The sequence below is a fragment of the Phacochoerus africanus genome, chromosome 2, assembly GCF_016906955.1.
Source record: "Phacochoerus africanus isolate WHEZ1 chromosome 2, ROS_Pafr_v1, whole genome shotgun sequence".
Taxonomy (NCBI): Eukaryota; Metazoa; Chordata; class Mammalia; order Artiodactyla; family Suidae; genus Phacochoerus; species Phacochoerus africanus.
This window is the reverse complement of record NC_062545.1, coordinates 275939220-275957358: the sequence shown is the minus strand read 5'-3', so window position 1 is coordinate 275957358 and position 18139 is coordinate 275939220. Positions and strand designations below refer to the sequence as shown.

The 18139-nt window shown below is 54.5% G+C and overlaps 1 protein-coding gene across 1 annotated transcript in view; it reads right to left on the bottom strand.

Moving 5' to 3' along the window:
- CFAP77 (cilia and flagella associated protein 77) overlaps positions 1 to 18139 on the bottom strand; it is a 146859-nt gene that overhangs the window by 17493 nt on the left and 111227 nt on the right. The window contains exons 4-5 of the mRNA XM_047768773.1: positions 14306 to 14411; positions 8969 to 9070 (exon numbers count right to left, since the gene is read on the bottom strand). Of these exons, the coding sequence (XP_047624729.1) occupies positions 8969 to 9070; positions 14306 to 14411 (208 nt within the window). The remainder of the gene's footprint in view (positions 1 to 8968; positions 9071 to 14305; positions 14412 to 18139) is intronic.

Sequence of the window (18139 nt, the reverse complement as noted above, 5' to 3'; positions counted from 1 at the left end):
GCCTACGCCAGAGCCACAGCAATGCGGGATCCGAGCCGTGTCTTCGACCTACACCACAGCTCACAGCGACGCCAGATCCTTAACCCACTGAGCAAGGCCAGGGATCGAACCCGAAACCTCACGGTTCCCGGTCGGATTCGTTAACCACTGCTCCAGGACGGAACTAACTCCCTAAGATCCTTAAAGCTCCTCTCCATCACCTTTGCTCAGTTAAATCTCTAAGTAGAAGAGGGCTTTTATTTCCTTCAATATCTGTACCAACACTTTGGTTGAAGAATGGGTAGAAAGGCAGTTTGAGCTGACAAATCCCCGTGACTGTGGACAAAAGTAGAGAATGCACACGGAGTGGCAGAGGTCACAGCATCTGGGCATGGGGACTGTCACTGCCACACAGGGGTCCCAGCTTCCAGCATGGGAAACTCTGCCCCGAGGAGCCATCGAGTGAGTACCTGGACACCAGTGACAAGACGGTGTCTGGCTTCGGGTGTGTGCAGGGCTGTCACTTGTTAGGGGAAGCGGATGGCTCCGTGGGCTCCGGAAGGAGAAACGCACCCAGGAGGTGGGAGGTAGAAGGAGAGAGGAGGGGGGGGAGACTTCCGCTGAACTTGAGAAAGGAGCTGCTGTGGACTGAATTGTGTCCCTTTAAATGCATCTGTGAAGCCCTGCTCGCCCCCCATGTGACGGTGTTTGGAGGGGGGCCTTTGGGAGTAGTTAGGTTTAGCTGAGGTCCTGAGGGTGGGCCCTTTTAAGAAGAGACACGGGAAAGCTTCCTTTCTCTCTCTGCCACGCGAGGTCACAGCGAGAAGGTGGGTGGCCGTCTGTACGCCAGGAAGAGAGCCTGCCCAGATCTGGCACCGTGATCTCCAGCTTCCAGCCTCCAGAGCCAAGAGAAATAAATGTCCGTTGTGGAAGCCACTCAGTCTATGGTGTCTTGTTACTGTACTCTGAGCAGATTAAGACAGAATTTCATAGTCCTTGGGGCTGCTTGACAGTCGACAGCCTGCCTCCACCAGGATATTTTGTCTTGAAGCCCCAGCCTGCTTTGTGTCAGACCCAGGAAAGGGCACCACCTGCCTCCATGAACGTGTGCTTTAAACACAACTGTGTAGGAGGAGTTGACCTTGACCCAGGGAGCTGGGGAGCTGCTTACTCCTAGAGAACCGTTCCTCTGGACGAGCAGCTGCCAAAGCCCCACCCTGACTGGAGATGCGACCACGCCAGGACCCTCCCCTGGCGGGGCTCCTGCCCAGGTGCCCTTGATTCTGTCGTATCCCCACTTGGCAGATACAGAGGCAGAGGCAGGCTTGGACCTGGAGCATGCGTGTGGGGTCCAGGCCCACAGGCCCAGCCCTCCTGCTCTCTCCATCTCTGCCCCCGGGCTTCAGTTACAGCAAAAGCCTGGACCCCCACCCCCCATCAACGGCCCCTCGCCTCTTTAGCCTTGGGGCCAAGCTGCGGTTTAAAAGACGCTCAGGGGTTTTGTCAAGGTCCAAAGGCTATCAGGGCAGTGGGAAGTTTTGTTTATTGCACGGGCTTAAATCAGCCGGAGCAGGGCTGGCCACGACCCTCTGGACACCTATAAACACCCGAGTTCCTGACTGCCCTTCTCTTTCCTTCCCGGGTCCTGCGTTTAGCCCCAGTGGCCTCCGACCTTGGTTGCAGGGCCTTAGTATTAATCGGCTCTTCCAGGGCCTGGGGCCTGGAGGCAGCCAGCGGAGAGCTCAGTGCCTTCCCACCACGTGTTAACTGTGACCCTGGGGCACGTGACTTGAAGCCTCCAAGCTTTGGTTTCTCATCTCTGAGACCCTGTGACTTATCTCTGCCACATAGGCTTAGTGCGAGGGTCGGCATGGGATGATACCGTCCACTGAAGTGCCTAGCCCGGCACGTAAGAGGCGCTCAGGGCGCCTGAGCTCTTGGTGCTGGTGTTGAGCTGCTGTCTGGAAACACCCTTCCCTCTGCACCTCCAGCCGGTGGACTCGGGTCCAAGCACCCACCTCGTGTGCCCTGCTGGGGCGTCATCCCCCAGGCCCTCTTTGAGGAGAGGAAGGGAAGAAGCCAGAAAAGCATCCCCATCACCTTACTTCCTCCTGGATGTGTACGTTCTCTGCTGCCCATGAACTTCGCAATCTGAGGGAAACCAGGAAGGCTGTGCTTGCTGCGTAAGGCTTGTGGCTGTGAGGGTACCAGCCCCCGGGTTCCGCTCGCCTGCGCTTTCGACCAACCCCAGTTTGATTGAGCCCTGAGTTTATGCGAGTAGATTGTCTGATGTTGTTTATCTCGGAGACCCTGCTGCTGGCCGCGTGCCAGGCAGCTTGGACCCCGTCACTCCCGCAGCCTTGGTGCCTGGTGACAGAGGCTGACAGGTGGGCACGTGTGGAGGTGAGGAACTCGGGTGAGACATGGGGAAGTCATTCCAAGAGGTGGCAGGCGTTCACCCAAACTCCTTCTCAAGCCCAGGAGATTTGCTTTAGATCATTGAAGATTTATTCTCTTGGGGACGCGAGGGAAGAAGAAATCGGGGACCTCGGAAGTCCCATCAGCTCCCCAAACTCAACATGAGATTCAAGCTCCCTCCAGAGATTAGAAATATCTGCCTGATGTCAAAACAGGCTGTCTTAGTCTATTTTCTGGTTGATTTTCAACATGAAATTTGAAGTATTTCTGCACCCAGTGTGGGGGAGAAGTGCTTTCTGGATTAAACTGAAAATTCCCAGGTGAGAAGATTAAGGGGACAGGCAGGCTTGGGGGTGGGGGGGGAATGGACCTAAGTTTCAGCTTACAAATGCCAGCTCCCACAGCCCCGTGATGCCTGCCACCTCCCTCCCTGACCCGGGTCCCCCTCCACCCACGGCTCGAGACGTCTGCAATTGTTCCAGAAACTTTGCCTTTATGTCCCTGCTCCCAACCCCTTTCCTCTTGTCCCTGCCCCCAGAGTTTCAGCTCTGGCCATTTGTGACTCGCCAAGATTTGAGCAGCCACATCACCTCGTGAGCAGGTGCCTAAAAAATCTGTCTCTCCAAGGTGCCGGATTATGCAAAACCAATTAAGCCCCTGCTTGTATCCCTTCAGCGAGTCAGCCCTTCTGCATACTGATCTGATTTATAATGGGGGGGGTGGAATCTGTATTTAGGAAGAAATGTCAAGTGTGTCAGGGCCTCTGAATCATTCTCTCTATTGTCCCGTGTTGCGTGTGACACATCCCAGCCGTATTCGCAAAGCCCTACACGGCAACCTGGCGTGATTCTTATTCCGATGCAATGGAGCGACAGGATTCTTAAAATACATCCCGAGTGCAGGGACCTCGGGCTGGCGTGGAACATTCAGGATCTGCTCTTTGTGGGTCTGAAGGCAGTGACGTTGGGGCTTGAGCGCCCCATGTAGAGAACGGTCCGTCTTTAACCAAACAGGCCCAGTGGAGAGGGGAATGGCAGCCTTGGCTAGACAGAGCCCGCTCTGGGGGTTTAACAGAGAGTTAACTTTCCAGCCAGCTATGATTTGTAAGAGAGCTTAAAGGTGGGAAAGAAAATCCTTTTCTTAGATTCAGCAGCTTTCACTAATCAGCTGCATCTCTGGGTGTCACGGCTTGGCTGACTGCTGATTTTTTTTTTTCCTCCTTCCTGCCGTCATCTCCTGTGCTATTAGGGAGCCAGGGGCCCAGGAGACCCGAGGCAGGGTTAGTCTTCCACAAAGAGAGAAGTCTGATCCCAGCGTTCAGAGCACAAGAGCTTGTAAATCAAACTGTTAGCTTAATAGCTTGGGCCATTATTCTAAAGCAGTGGGGCTGAAACCAAAAGCCAAATGAAAATACAGTCAATTTGTTCATACTTTAGTGACTGAATGACTATGTAATGTCAGTGGGTATCCGGGGCTGTCGGGGAAAGATGAGAGCTGTTGAGGAGAGGCGGTGTGTTGGGGTTGAAGTGGAGACTCGGAGATGCTCGGGCAAACCCCTCTCTAAGGTGGGTCTTGGATCTCCAATTATAACATGGATTCAGCCAGAGAGATCCAGACTCCGCAAGTCAGCCGCCTTCACGGTCAGGCCGAGTGCTAGCCTTTGACCTTCACGCCTGATGGGAGCAAGAGGGGAAGCTGGCTTGGCCAGCAGACTGGGGAGCACCCTGGGGAGCACCCTGGGAGCTAGCAGGAGGAACGGGGCTGGAAGGGGCCTGAGGGCTGGGATCGGCTGTAGAGCCTCCAGACTTTCAAAACTTTTTTTTTTAAAGTAGTGCTTCTACCACTGCAGCCTGGGCTCAATCCCTGGTCTGGTCACTCAGATCCTACATTTAGCTGCCGCATGTGGTGGCCAAAAAAAATTATTATTCAAGTGTCCTCGAGTACAGACTAAAGTCAATAGTTTCAGTGGCTGCGTCGTATTTCATGATGTTGTGTATTCTCTCTCATATCTGTGTAAGATCTCCCAACAATTAAGCCCTTGCTTGGCTGGTGGCACCCAGCCTGTCACCACTGTCAGTGCTACCGTAAATACTAGGGGCACCCAACCTGTCACCACTGTCAGTGCTACCATAAATATTGGGGGCACCCACCCCTTTGCCTTTGGGCTGTTATCACTGGCAGTCTTTTTATAAAGGGGAATAAACAGTCTGTTTTTCTGGACTTTATACCACGAGACCATAGACTATGTGGCTCTGACGGGGTCATTTTTCAGAGCAGAAGGGTGCTGTTAATAATGCTTCCTCCCACATGGCCCAGAGGAGGGCGGTCCTGGGCAGGCCGGGATGTCTGGTCCCCATCTGGGAGCACCCACGAAAGGGAGGAGCACAGGGTGGGCCAGCCCAGGCGCCCATTGTGCTGATGGGGTTCTCATTATGGGGGTCATCCTCATCCCCAAACTCGGGGGTCCGTCTGTCCACCTCGATCCCTGCCTGTCCCCAGCAGCCCCACATCAGCATGCGGTCAGCACGGAGAACAGGTGTGACCCAGAGGCGCTCAGGGACAAGGCTTGTGAATGAATGACTGAGACGAGGTTTGTGAATGAATGAATGACTGAGGCGAGGTTTGTGAATGAATGAGTGAGTGAGTGAGTGAGTGAGTGACGGCCAGCAGCATCCTCACGGCAGCCGCCGTGTATCACTAAGGTCAGCCACTCCGCACGTATCCTCATCACATCCTCCTTGCAGCACCCCCCCCCCCAACACACACACACAGGGGAGCATTTTTTGGAAGAGGAAACAGGTCAGGGATGCTTGGGCAGCTTGGGCCAAGTGACAGGTCAGGAGTGGCAGGGTCACCACGTGACCCAGGTCTGGCTGACCCTGCCATCGTGCACACACAGACACACTGTGCCCCCGCTTCCCTACTGGCCCCCAGCACCCCAGGCAGAGGGTAGAGAGAGCCTGGCCCCCAGGCACAGAAGGTGTGGGCCCCAAGCCCAGCCGTCCCCCCACTCAGGGGCCAGGCAGTGAGCTCACGTCCTGCCCCTAAATGGGACCCTGTCCTAGTGCACTCCAGCTTTGGGGTCTGCGACCTCCACGAGCCCCTGTGCCTCCCCCCACTGGCTCCTTGGCCAGTGAATTCGGATCACGAAGCTTCGGGTTGGAAGAGACCCTCAAGAAGCGGTGCTTCCCCCTCATTTTCAGGCGGGGAAACTGAGGCCCACCCAGGGAGGTGCAGCCGCCGGCCCAGACCTGGTGGCCGCTTGGTGGCCCATGACCAACATCCTGGCAGAAAGACCGCTCCCTGGCTGCCAGCCGACCCTCGCTCTGGGCACTGGCCCTTGAGTGACCATGGCTGGGGGCACTGACAGGGGCCCCCCGCGGGGCGTTTCTCTCCCATCCCTCCATCCCTCCTGGGCTCAGACCCGAGGTGCCCCGCCCCGTGCTGGGTTGGAAGCGACGGCAAAGCCAGCTCGCTCCTCGCTGACCCGGCCCAGGAGCGCCCGCGCCCTGCCTGCTGCTTTTCCGTGTGAAAGGTGTTTAATTATTTCTGACAGAGTTCAGCGCCGACATCTGTTCGCGAGCGGGGAGAGTCCATTTAGGTTATCCATCACCGTGACAGGTTCCACTTTTTTGGAAGTGCTTTTTCCTTTCATAATGGGGCCGGGTGGGGAGGTGGGGGGCGGGTATCGGCACAGACACGAGGCACAAAGACCCTCGGGGGCCTTGAGAGAGGCAGCCCCGCCTCGGGCAGAGGGGCTCTGGCCCCGGCCGGCTGCGTCTTGTCCCCGGCAGTGGCTGCCAGGATTGGAGGGCACCGGGCCGAGGGGGTTCCATCGGGTCTGGGAAAGGCTTTTAAATTCTCCCGTCGCCCTGGGCTGCACTGGCCCTTCATTCATTCATTCACGCCTTTGTTCCTTCTTGCCACAGCCGCCACTGGCCGGCCACCTGCTGGGTACCGGGCCCAGTGCTGGGCTCCAGGGACACGGTGGGGACACGACAGGCATGTCCTGCGGGCTCACACTTTGCAGGGGCTGGTGGATGTTGAACAAGTAGTTGCCCACTTCCTCAGTGAACCGCAGTGTGGCTCAGTGCCTCGGAGGGGCGCAAGGGAGCCGTTTGGTAGTGAAGAGGGGACCTGCCAGGGTGGGGCCAGGAGGTGAGGGACGGTGTCCAGGGGCAGCATCACCACCCGGCTGGACGGAGAGGGGGCCCTGGATTAGGCGGGCACCCGCTTCTCCCAGGACAAGTTCCCTGACCTCTCTGAGCCTCAGTTTCCACATCAGTAGAATGGGGACATCCTCTCTGTGAGCGAATGCATGTCGGGGACCTGGCACCCAGTCGGAGCTCCATCAATACCTTTTGGTGGTGGTATTTCCCCACTGGGAGGGCACTGGGCGGTGCTGCAGAGGGGGCAGCACTCTGGGGCCTCTGCTGGCCGGGCTGTCCTGGCGGAGCCCAGGGCCCACCTCTGCTCTGAGATTCCCACAGCTGAACTTCCAGAATCCTGTGAACAAGCCGAGCAAAGATGAAGAAGAGCCTATAAACCCCGGGGCTTGTGTTTTTATTCTATTTCTCATTCTCTTTTTTCCCTTTTATTGTCTGTTTTGGCGATATGCGGCATGTGGAAGTTCCGGGGCCAGGGATCGAATCTGAGCCGCAGCTGTGATCTTAACCCTCTGTGTTGAGCTGGGGATCAAACTGGCAAAGCCAGAGAGACAGGCCGGATCATCAACCCGCTGGAAAAGCATCTCATTCGTCCTTAGACGTGACGGGTGGTGCCTCTGAGCCGGGGCCCTATGGACAGCCCAGCCGCTTGCAGGTCGAGGAAGACGCAAACCCTCTGAGCCTCTCCTCAGACCAGCTCCGATGAGGCCACACGCACGAAGCTGTACACGTCAAGGACTTAGCACGAACAAAAAGGCTGGCATCACGGGGGGGCGACAGCGTGCCAAACAGGTGTTTTCTCACAAGAGAGTCCAAAGACCAGAAGAGGCCTGTGCTCAGCCGAGTCAAGTCCCCTCGATTGGAAATAGAAATTTGTTTGTTTCTGTACTTGCACTTCTCCAGGCCAGGCTGTGCGATCCCTGCCTGAGAAGCAGGCTCGCCTGACATGGGAATCTGTGACCCCCGGCTCTGGGTGGGGGTTGTTGGTGTGGAGGGGGTTCCTTCCTTGCTCCGGTAGGGGGTCGAGGGAAGACCCCCCTGAGCTTTGTCCATTGCCTTGGAAGCTACTGGTAGGTTCTAAATCACAGCTGAGGAAGTTCTCATTGTGGCGCAGTGGAAATGAATCCGACTAGTGTCCATGAGGATGCGGGTTCGATCCCTGGCTGCGCTCAGTGTGTCCGGGATCCAGCGTTGCCCTGAGCTGCGGTGTAGGTTGCGGAGGGGTCTTGTGCCTGTGGAGCCATGGTCCCCTCCCTTCCTCGGCAGGGTCCCCGGGATGCTTGCACCCACACCCCACTCCCCGTGGACATCGAGGGCAGGAAGATCAGAGAGGAAAGAGCAGAGGAGGAAAGGCAGCCACAGGAGGAGCCAGGCAGCAGGCTGCTGAGACAGAGAAGAGGGAGCAGGGATGTGGTTAAAAAGGCAGGAGGTGGGCGAGGCGGAGAAGCCAGAGGTGAGCGGTGCTGCCCAGGCGGGATGCAGGAGCCGTAAGGGGGCAGCGGTGCCCTGACTACCCCGCCCCCGCACACGGCGCCTGGTCCTGCTCGCGTGTGTGGGGACAGCGAGGGCTGATAGGCGGCGGGGCAAATGGTCACTGACATATGCTGATGGAGGCCACTTGGGCAGGACATGAGAGCTGCATCAAGGGAGGCGGCGGGCTTCTCTGGCAGCCTGTTCGATTGCATTAGGCTCAGGGAGGCACTGGCCCCTTCATTGTCTAAATTGCAGTTTAACTCAACCCAGCAGCCGGGACGGGGATGCGGCTTTGTGCGGCTGTCCTCCTGGAGCCAGGCCTGTCCCTGGCAGCCCCCAGGGAGGCTCCCTGTGCCCGAGCTGGGCGTCCACTGCCCTGAAGCACTGCTGATCAAACCCCGTACATGTCCGAATGGACACCGGGTCGGTCTGAGGCTGGAGCACGGTGGGTGCATATCAGCCCACAGCAGCTGTTCCATCTCCCGAGACATCAGCCAATGGGAGGTTCAGTGCTGCAGGTGCAGGGCCGCCTGGCACCCCAGGTCCCCAGTGTAGGATGTGCCATGACTGCATGGCCCAGATAGCGCCTGCCCCATGGACCTGCACCCAGGCTTCATGGTCAGCAGCCCGGCTTCAGCCCCAGACGGCCCTCACCAGCGTTCTCCACGTTCCCTGGCTGTGAAATGGGGGTGATGGCAGCAGCGCCCCACTTCCATGAGTGGAAAGAGTCAATGAAGCAGAGCTCCGTGCTGGCCCGCAGGGAGGGCTCAAAAATGTTAGCTATTGCTATGGCTATTATTACTATTTTTGCTGTTGTTGTTACGCTAGTCGTTGGGAAGAAGCCCACAGAACTCCTGTCTCAAGGACAGGTAAAGACCAGGCCAGGTGAGCGGCGTCCCCCTGGGACGGAGGCAGTCGGAGGTGAGACTGACCTTCTGGAAGTGAGGCATGTGCCAGAGGGCGTCCAGTCTCACGGGGGGTTTGTACTTCCGCAGCTGACTGCTCCGGGTCTCATACAGCGGCCCAAGGATCACCTGCAGGCGGAGAAATGCGGAGGCGGTGTGGGTACCAGCTTCCCACAGAAGCTGGACCTACAAGCAAGGGACTCAAGGGCTTGGGATTCCTGGGTGGCAGACCTGTGGGTCACTGTCCTCCCAGGCTGATTTCTTGTCACCTGCGCCCCTGGCCCTGCCCGTGACCACGGCTGAGTGGATTTGGTGGTGGGACCACAGGATGCAGAGAGCCTATTGTTCTGGTTTCTGGTTTGGCTCTAGACCCAGGGTTCTGGCCCGCAGCTGCCTCGAGGGCGGGGGGGTGGTGGTGTCCCAATCTTTGCCACCTCCCTGCAGCTACACAGCCCTGGTGGTTACAATGGATGCCACCGAGTTTGAGTGAAGAATGACGGGCGTTCCCATTGTGGCTCAGTGGGTAAGAACCCAATATAGTGTCCGTGAGGATGCAGGTTTGATCCCTGGCCTCGCTCATTGGACTAAGGATCTAGTGTTGCCGTGAGCTGTGGTGTAGGTTGAAGATGTGGCTCAGATCTGGTATTGCTGTGGCTGTGGTGTAGGCCAGCAGCCGCAGTTCTGATTTGACTGCTAGCTTGGGAAATTTCATAGGTCGCAGGCACAGTCCTAAAAAAAAAAGAAGAAGACGAAGAAAAGTAAGAATGAATGATGGATCTTTGCCTTTTCTCAGGAGCAGGTCCTTCCCGTGGCCCTCCCCTGGAAGAGGAAGGAAGACTCTTTTGGGGAGGAATTTAGGGGCTCCGTTCAGCACCGTTGAGTTCCCTGTGGGAGGGATTTTGAAGCACAGAGGAAACCCGTCACCTCCTTAGCTGCATGCTCTGTGCCCATGAACAGATGCCGGCAAGCCTAGTGTCCCCTCCAAATTCGTGTGTTGATGCCCCGACCCCTAATGTGACCCACTTGCAGATGGGCCTTTAAGGAAGCGATGGGGTATCATGAGGTCATCGTATGCGGCTGCAGGACAGGTGTCCTTCCAAGAAGAGAAAGAGACACCAGGGATGTCCATACGGAAAAGGCCACGTGAGGACAGTGAGAAGGCAGCCGTGCACGGCCACAGAGAGAGGCCTCCAGAGAAACCAACTCTGCCGGCACCTTGATCTTGGATTTCCAGCCTCCAGAACTGGAAGAAAATATATTTCTGGGTTTTTCTGTTTACTTGTTTGTTTGAATTTTTATGGCCAAACCCTCGGCATATGGAAGTTCCTGGGCCAGAGATGCGGGCCAGGGATCGAACCCAAACCTCAGCAACAACACGAGTGGCTGCAGTCAGATTCTTTACCCACTGTGTCACAGAGGGAACTCCAGATTTCTGGGGTTTAAAAGAAAAAAAAAATATATATATATATATTAGAGTGTAATTCTTTTTTATTTTATCTTAAAATTTGTTTTCTTTCTTTTTCTTTTTTTTCTTTTTTGGCTGCACCTGCACCATGTGATACCTCCCAGGCCAGGGATACAATCCGAGCTGCAGCTGCAACCTAGAGATGCCGCAGAGACAACGCTGGATCCTTAACCCACTGTGCCACAGTGGGAACTCCTAGCATTTATTTATTTTGGGGCTGCACCTGCGACATGTGGACATTTCCAGGCCAGGGATCAAACCTGCACCACAGCAGTGACAATGCCAGATTCTTAACCCACTGAGCCACTAGGGAACTCTGATTTCTATTGTTTAAGCCACCCAGTCCGTTGGACCTGGTTATGGTCACCCCAGCAGACTCCCACAGGGTCCTGGGCCTCCAACCTCAGGATCAGCCCAGGAGGGGCCCTGGACTCTGCATTTTCAAAGTGTGTCAGGGACTTGCCATGCACAGTCAGATCTCAGCCCCTGGCTATGATCTCTTTGTCAAAATTCAAAGTTCCCTGGGGGAATTAAGAAGTAAACAGGGGTGTCCCGTTTATACCTAGACTTCAGCATAGAGAGCTGGGGCGCCACCCCAGAGTGGATGAGCTGGATTCCTCCCCAGGTGACCCAGGGAGGTGGGCCCCTGCAGAAGGGGGCGTGAGAGAGCCTCACGGGACAGATGGTGCAGTTGACAAATAAGAGCTGACCCGAGTTTATCCGAAGACACCACCCCAGTGAATCCCTTGTATTGATTTATTTTGTTAATCAGTTATATTCCTGTGATCGAATGTGTCTGGAGAACTCACAAGCCCTCTGGATCTAGAAAGCCCCCTCTGCTTTCGAAAAGAGCTTTGAAACTTTATCTCCGACCCAGAGCAGAGACGCTGCCCAGCCACGGACTAATGAGCCGGGCTCCAGGATCGGAGGAACGCAGGCAAGTCTTGTCACCTTTCCAAGCCTCAGTTCTTGCTGGGGAAACGTGGTACCGGCGCCTGACAAACAGGTTTGTGGACGATGTGCTGAGTTAGCTTTGAGCCGGGTGTCTGGCCCAAGACGATGGCTCCGCTAATGGAAGCCGTTAGCAAGAATTTCACCCGGGGTCATCAATGTCCAAAAATCCAGCACATCCTTAGTTGCTGAAGAGACAGGCTTTCCCTTGGATGGTGGCAATGTGACCTCATAAACCAGCTGTCTCATCACCCCAACAATTGTTTATCAGCCTCTCAGCCTTGGGTGGGTCTGAGTGTTTACAGCCGTTTGATAGATAACACAGGAGCCAGGGAGCATCTTGGGACAGGACAGAATCCTGGCGTGGGCTGGACAAGTGTTTTCTGAGTGCCTGCTGGGCCCTCTTTGAATCTGACCCCCTTTTCTGCCCAATGAGGTAATTGAGACCCCATCAAAGTGGTGATTCACTCAAACTCACACCCCCAGGCTGGCACCAGTCCCCAGCCAGTACTCGAGGTGGAGTCACTCACAGTGTTTGCTTTTGGGGTGTTTGGCTGGAAAAGGAGGGATACTGACTGTGAGACTGTCACTAGATTCAGATGATGTGTCCTTGGAGGCTTGGTGTTCTGTGGACCTGCAAGATTCTGAGTTGCCATGAAATAGCTGCTAATTAAAAATAAGACTCAAGTTTGGAACTATAAAGAGGCAGAGCCTATAACGCCCACGCTCCCTCCCTTGAAACCTGAGCGGATTCCATCTTTTTTTTTTTTTTTTTTGTCTTTTTAGGGCTGCACATGTGGCACATGGAGGTTCCCAGGCTAGGGGTCGAATCAGAGCTGTTGCTGCCGGCCTAAGTCACAGCCACAGCAATGCCAGATCCGAGCCATGTCTGTGACCTACACCACAGCTCACAGCAACACCGGATCCTTAATCCACTGAGCGAGGCCAGGGATTGAACCCACAACCCCATGGTTCCTAGTCAGATTCGTTTCCGCTGCGCCACGACAGGAACTCCGAGTGGATTCCATCCTGAGCCATTAACAAATAAACTAGTCATGGGGAGTTCCCTGGTGGCTCAGCAGGTTAAGATCCAGTGTGGTCACTGCTGTGGCCTGTGCTGGATCCCTGGCCTGGGAACCTACACATGCCTCAGCACAGCCAAAGAATAAAAGTAAAAGTGAACTAGTCACAGGCCACTTTGAAAATATTATTACAACGCTCTGCTCTTTAATGAGTGGTTGTCTCAGATTCCACCTTCCTCTGAGAATGGCCGGGAGGGACCTTGGTACCTGACTGTCCCTGGGGAGTCCCGGGTCTTTCCACCCCTCTGTCTCTCTTTGCTGGTCCCAAGGGGCCAGAATCCCTGGGAAGACTCTCCCACTGCCCAGGTTGGCCCTAGAAGTCACAGGCACTTTTACTGAATCCTGAGCTTGCCTGCAATCAGCAGGAATAGGGACCTTGCCATCAGGAAAATCCCGGACTCCGGGGCGGGACACAGCTGGGTCCTGGCCTGGCTGTGACACTTTTGGCCAGTCACTTAGTCTCTCTGAGACTCAGCTCCTCCATCTGAAAAGGAAACAAACTGAATGGTCCGATGAGACGCAGACCTCAGGGGCTATTCAGGAGGACAAAACCCAGAAATCCAGGATACAGTCTGGGTCCAGAATGTGCTTCTAATGAAATCTGTATATTGCTACATGCAGAGTTCCCTGTTGGCTTAGTGGTTAAGGATCCGGCATTGTCGCTGCTGTGCCTTGGGTTGCTGCTGTGGTGTGGGTTCAGTCCCTGGCCCTGGCACATCTACGTGCCAAACAAACTACATGAACATAAAGCAGTTCTGATTTTATGATGGTCAGATCTACTGGGGAGGAGGCCAATCTGAGTGCTCTCCAAGTCTGAATCAGGAGTTCCCGTCATGGCTCAGTGGAAACGAATCTGAATAGCATCCATGAGGACACAGGTTCGATCCCTGGCCTCGCTCAGTGGGTTAAGGATCCGGTGTTACCATGAGCTCTGGTGTGGGTTGCAGATGCGGCTCGGATCGGACATGGCTATGGCTCTGGTGTAGGCCAGCGGCTACAGCTCTGATTCGACCCCTCGCCTGGGAAACTCCATGTGCCGTGGATGCGGCCCTAAAAAGAACCAAAAGAAAGAAAGAAAGAAAGAAAGTCCGAATCGCAGACTATTCTAAAGGACCATGTTTAACATCTTCAAATGCAAACAGCAACGCAAATTCACAGCTAAAGATGTTTCTCTCCAGGGTAAAATCCCCACTGGGATTCACACCATTGGCAACTGGCAGTGCGCGGACATCTTTCTGTCCTCAGCTCAAGTTTCCTGTGTGGCCACTGCCTCTCTGGGCCTGGAAACTAGGCTAACACCCACCTCACAGGCTCCCGTCTGGTGCAGATGAAATGATGTGTAGGACGCGTGTGGAGTGTTCAGCACGGCCTTATCCATGAACTTGAGATAAAAGGTATTCCTAAGGTTTCATAAAATGCGTCCTTTGTAGAACCTCCCAGAAGTGGATTTCCTCTTCGGACTTTGCCTTCTTAGCCTTTTCTTTCCAGAAACACAAGGGCATGTTTCTGTTCGGACCAGGACCGATTCGTTTGTAACCTGATGTGTGGAGTGTGGCGTGTGGTGAGACAGGAAGTCCCCAGGCGGGACCCGGGAGATGGGGCTCAGCTCCTGCTCCAGATGCACATAGGGCTAATTTACAGGTGACGCTGGCCAGAACCTTCCACTCTCGGGGCTTCAGGCGGGGTGGAACCTGATCATCGCCAAGACTCTTAACAGCAAAGCACTAAGCAACTTGAGTCCCCAGAAGACCCCCCCCACTCCCCCCAGGGACAAACATGTGCAGTGGTCAGCCTCAAAGCCTTGCCCCCCCCCTCCCTTCCCTTCTACCCCAAAGTTATCCAGTCTGGAGTGAGTGGTGCATTTACCTTATGCTTTTTCTCCAGTTTAATGGCTTTCTGGGTGGCCTTCTGCTCCTGCACCCAGAGCTGCTGGTACCGATGCTGCAGCAGATCAAAGAAAGGGGTGGAAGGCCTGCGGGGAAGAAGTCAGACAGGCTTGAGGTCTGGGAAGGGCCAGAGGCCCCCTCTCCCATGAAACTGCCTGCTTGACTGTTGGGGCTATAGGGCAAAGTGCTCTCCCAAGGCTGTGAGAGGCTCTCTCTGGCCTTCTGCTGCTGTGGAAAAAACAGGTGACGTGTATGAGTCATTCAACAAACATTTAATACCCACCAACAAAGTGCTGGGCCTTGCATGGTGACAGACTCTCTCCTTGACCAGATTTTAGACAAGCTCTTTGGAGCCCTCTTTTTGATTAGGCCTCATCTGTCTTTGGCCAGCTGAAGTCAGTCTCAGCCAAGAACCTTGCTAAGCCAGTTCCCTCATCCTTAATATTTGATCGTCTTAGCTTGCCTTTACCAAGAATCCTGTCGAGTCAGTTTAGCAAGACTCTCCCCTATGCTTAAAGTCTCCTTTTAGTAAGTTTCCATCCAATCTGCTTCTTGGCTGTAAACCCCCCCTTGTGTTGTGTTCAGAATTGAGCCCAGCTCTGTACTGAAGTTGCTCTCTCCTTTGCAATAGCACGGAATGAAATCTGTCTGTATTGCCTTTGGCCTCTGCTCTGGTTCTCTTTGACAATTGTCTCCAGCCACGGAGCACTCACCCTGTGTAGAGTATTTTGCACATCACTGTAAAGTGAGAACTACTACTACCCCATCCTAGAGATGGGGGTAAGGTCCTGAAGCAGTGGGGGCCGTGCTGGGTGTGAGACCCTCTCGGGGTAGTTCATAGGTGATGAGGGCAAGTTCTTTATAGAAGAAGCAAGGCTAATCAAATGCAGGAGAAAGGACAGAATTGAGGGGAAGAGAATCATTACTTTGCAACTCCTAATGAAATGATGGATTTAGGAGTTCCCATCATGACTCAGGGGTTAATGAACCCAACGAGTATCCATGAGCACCCAGGTTCAATCCCTGGCCTTGCTCAGTGGGTCAAGGATCCGGCGTTGCCATGAGCTGTGGTGTAGGTCGCAGACACAGCTTGGGTCCACGTTGCTGTGGCTGTGGTGTAGGCCGGCAGCTACAGCTCTGATTCGACCCCTAGGCTGAGAACTTCCATATGCCGTGGATACAGCCCTAAAAAGATGGATTTAGATAATCATCAGTAACTGCTGAAATGGTCAGGTGCACGGCTGAGGGAGAACTTTACAATGCGTGGGTCAGACGGAGCTGCTGAACTAAAGGATCAATTTTTTTTTTATTGTGGTAAATTATCCATAATATAAAATTCACTCGCATGATCAATCTTACCATCACTGAAAGTGAGAGACATGGGGCCAAGAATGATTAGCAGGAGATAGGAACACCATTCACCAAACATTTCAGTGGCGGGCATGGGACCCAGAATGAACCCAAAGGTGATCAGCCTTCTAGATGAGCACTGTCGAATAGAAATTTTATGTGGGCCACCATGTAACTAAAATTCTTCTAGTAGCCATGTTAAAAAGAGTAAAAAGAGGAGCTCCCTTGTGGTACAGTGGGTTAGGGATCCAGCATTGCCACTGTAGCGGCTTGGGTTGCTGCTGTGGCTCATGTTCAACCCCCAGCCTGGAAACTTCCATGTGCCACAGGTGTGGCCCAAAAAAAGAAGCAATCAGAGCATTTTCATGGTCCCTTGTAGTGTCCTGGGCCCCTGGCATCCTACCTTCTGGGCCCAGTGAGCAAGTTGGACTGAGTTTACTACTGCAGGCCTCATCACCCCCTTGGGCTCGACCCCCAGCCCAATGCAGTGGGGTAAAGGATCCAGCATTGCTGCCACTGTGGGGCAGGTTGCAGCTGCGACTGGGATTCGTTCCTTGGCCCAGGAACTTCCATATGCCCCAGGTGCGACCATAAGAAAATTGTTTTAAAAAAAGAAAGGAAAAGAAAATACATTTCTGTTGTTTGAGGTCACCAGTTTTGTGGTCGTGTTTTATGGTGGCCCCAAGGGGTTCCTCAGCCCACACTTTGGGAAACATCAAGAGACACTGTTGTGCAGATGTGTGCCATCCAGAGAAGGTCCTGTAAGCAGAAGTCCTTCTCTTCCAGCAGAAGGAACCATCCAGCAGCGTTTCGCACACTGTCGCGGGGGTGGGGTGGGGGTGGGGGATTGTTATAGGCAGGTTCAGGTTCAGTGGGTCTGGAGGTGCCCTGTCCAGGACCCACCCTTCAGGGTTTAAGGCCTCTAGATCATCCAGCTTCCCCAAAGTCCCATGAAGTCTCAGATGGACGTTTCTGAGCCGGAGTGCACAGACACCGTGTCTGCACGAAGATCTGCCCCTATACCACATTTTCAAAGGCGCAGATGCCCCCGGGGAGGCTCAGAGCCCCTGATCTTCCCTGTGACCTGATTTCACAGATGAGGGAATGAGGAGATGGAGGGACTGAGATAGGAGGTGGCTCCTGGAGTTCATACAGTCAGGACCCGGGATTGCAAATCTGGAGCCCCGGGTTTGTGTCTTATTCGGCCTGCACGGGGGTCTTGAAATTGTTGTCCACACTTAATCCTCAGGAGCTCTTACACTAAAAGACCCAGCTTGTCTTGAAGGTGTATATGTCTGACCACTCGGCACCAGTTGGCTGAGTACTGGGTGCCATTTAGCCCAAGTCCTCTCCCTTCCCTGTTGCCCTCCACTGCCTACCGGGCCCCTCCAAGTGTTGGATTTGTGGCCCTGGAGACAGACATAGAGCTGACCCGGACCCTAAGCATCCACATCCTGCTTTCCACCTGTCTGTGCTCCCAGGACAGTTTCCCTCGTCTATGTGCAGACCGCTCTGGGACTCTGTTTGAGCGGAGAGTCAGTGGCTTTGAAATGCCACTTCAGCTCAGAGGTCCCTTTACAGAGCGGCCTGCGGTGCATCTGCAAACAGCAGCTCTTTGTTTTCCGGTTCCTTTACCCCTGTGGTGATTTTATTACTTAATTATTACACACCCCATGCTTCTGAGCAGCCTAGTTTATAGCTACGCGTTCTAATGACACTTGATGCGTAATCTCACAAGATCTACCCAAGAGGCCGTTCAACAGAAAAGCTCTCTTCCCAGCATCCCCCACCCCTGCACACATCGCCACAAACCTGTCCTCCCAGCCCTCCCGCAGCCTCGCCGACCGTCTTTGTGTCCTGCCCTGGCCAGCGGTTCTTCTTGCTGGAAGGAGGCAGGAGGGGCTCGGAGCAAAAGCGCTGACAGTCTTGAGTCACCGTGGCCCAGCCCTGGCTGAAGGAGATCTTAGCAGGTTTTGTCTGTTTCTGCACTGGCTCATTAACTCGGATATAAAGTGGGAGAGCTTGTCTGATGTGGGGAAAACCCAGGATCTAGATAGTAACACATCATCCCTTGCTTAAAATGCCCTCAGTAGGAGCTCCCAGTGTGGCTCAGTGGGTTAAGAATCCAACTAGTATCCAAGAGGATGTGGGTTTGATCCCTGGCCTCACTCAGTTGGTTAAGGACCCGGCATTGCCGTGAGCTGTGGTCACAGACACGGCTCGGATCTGGAGTGGCTGTGGCTGTGGCTGTGGTGTAGGCTGACAGTTACAGCTCTGATTCCACCCCTAGCCTGGGAATTTCCATATGCTGGGGTTGCGGCCCTAAAAAAGACCAAAAAAAAAAAAAAAAATTAAGAGAGGGAGTTCCCTGGTGACTCAGTGGGTTAAGGATCTGGCATTGTCATTGCTGTGGCTTAGGTTCCTGCTATGACACAGGTTCGATTCCTGGCCCGGGAACCTCTGC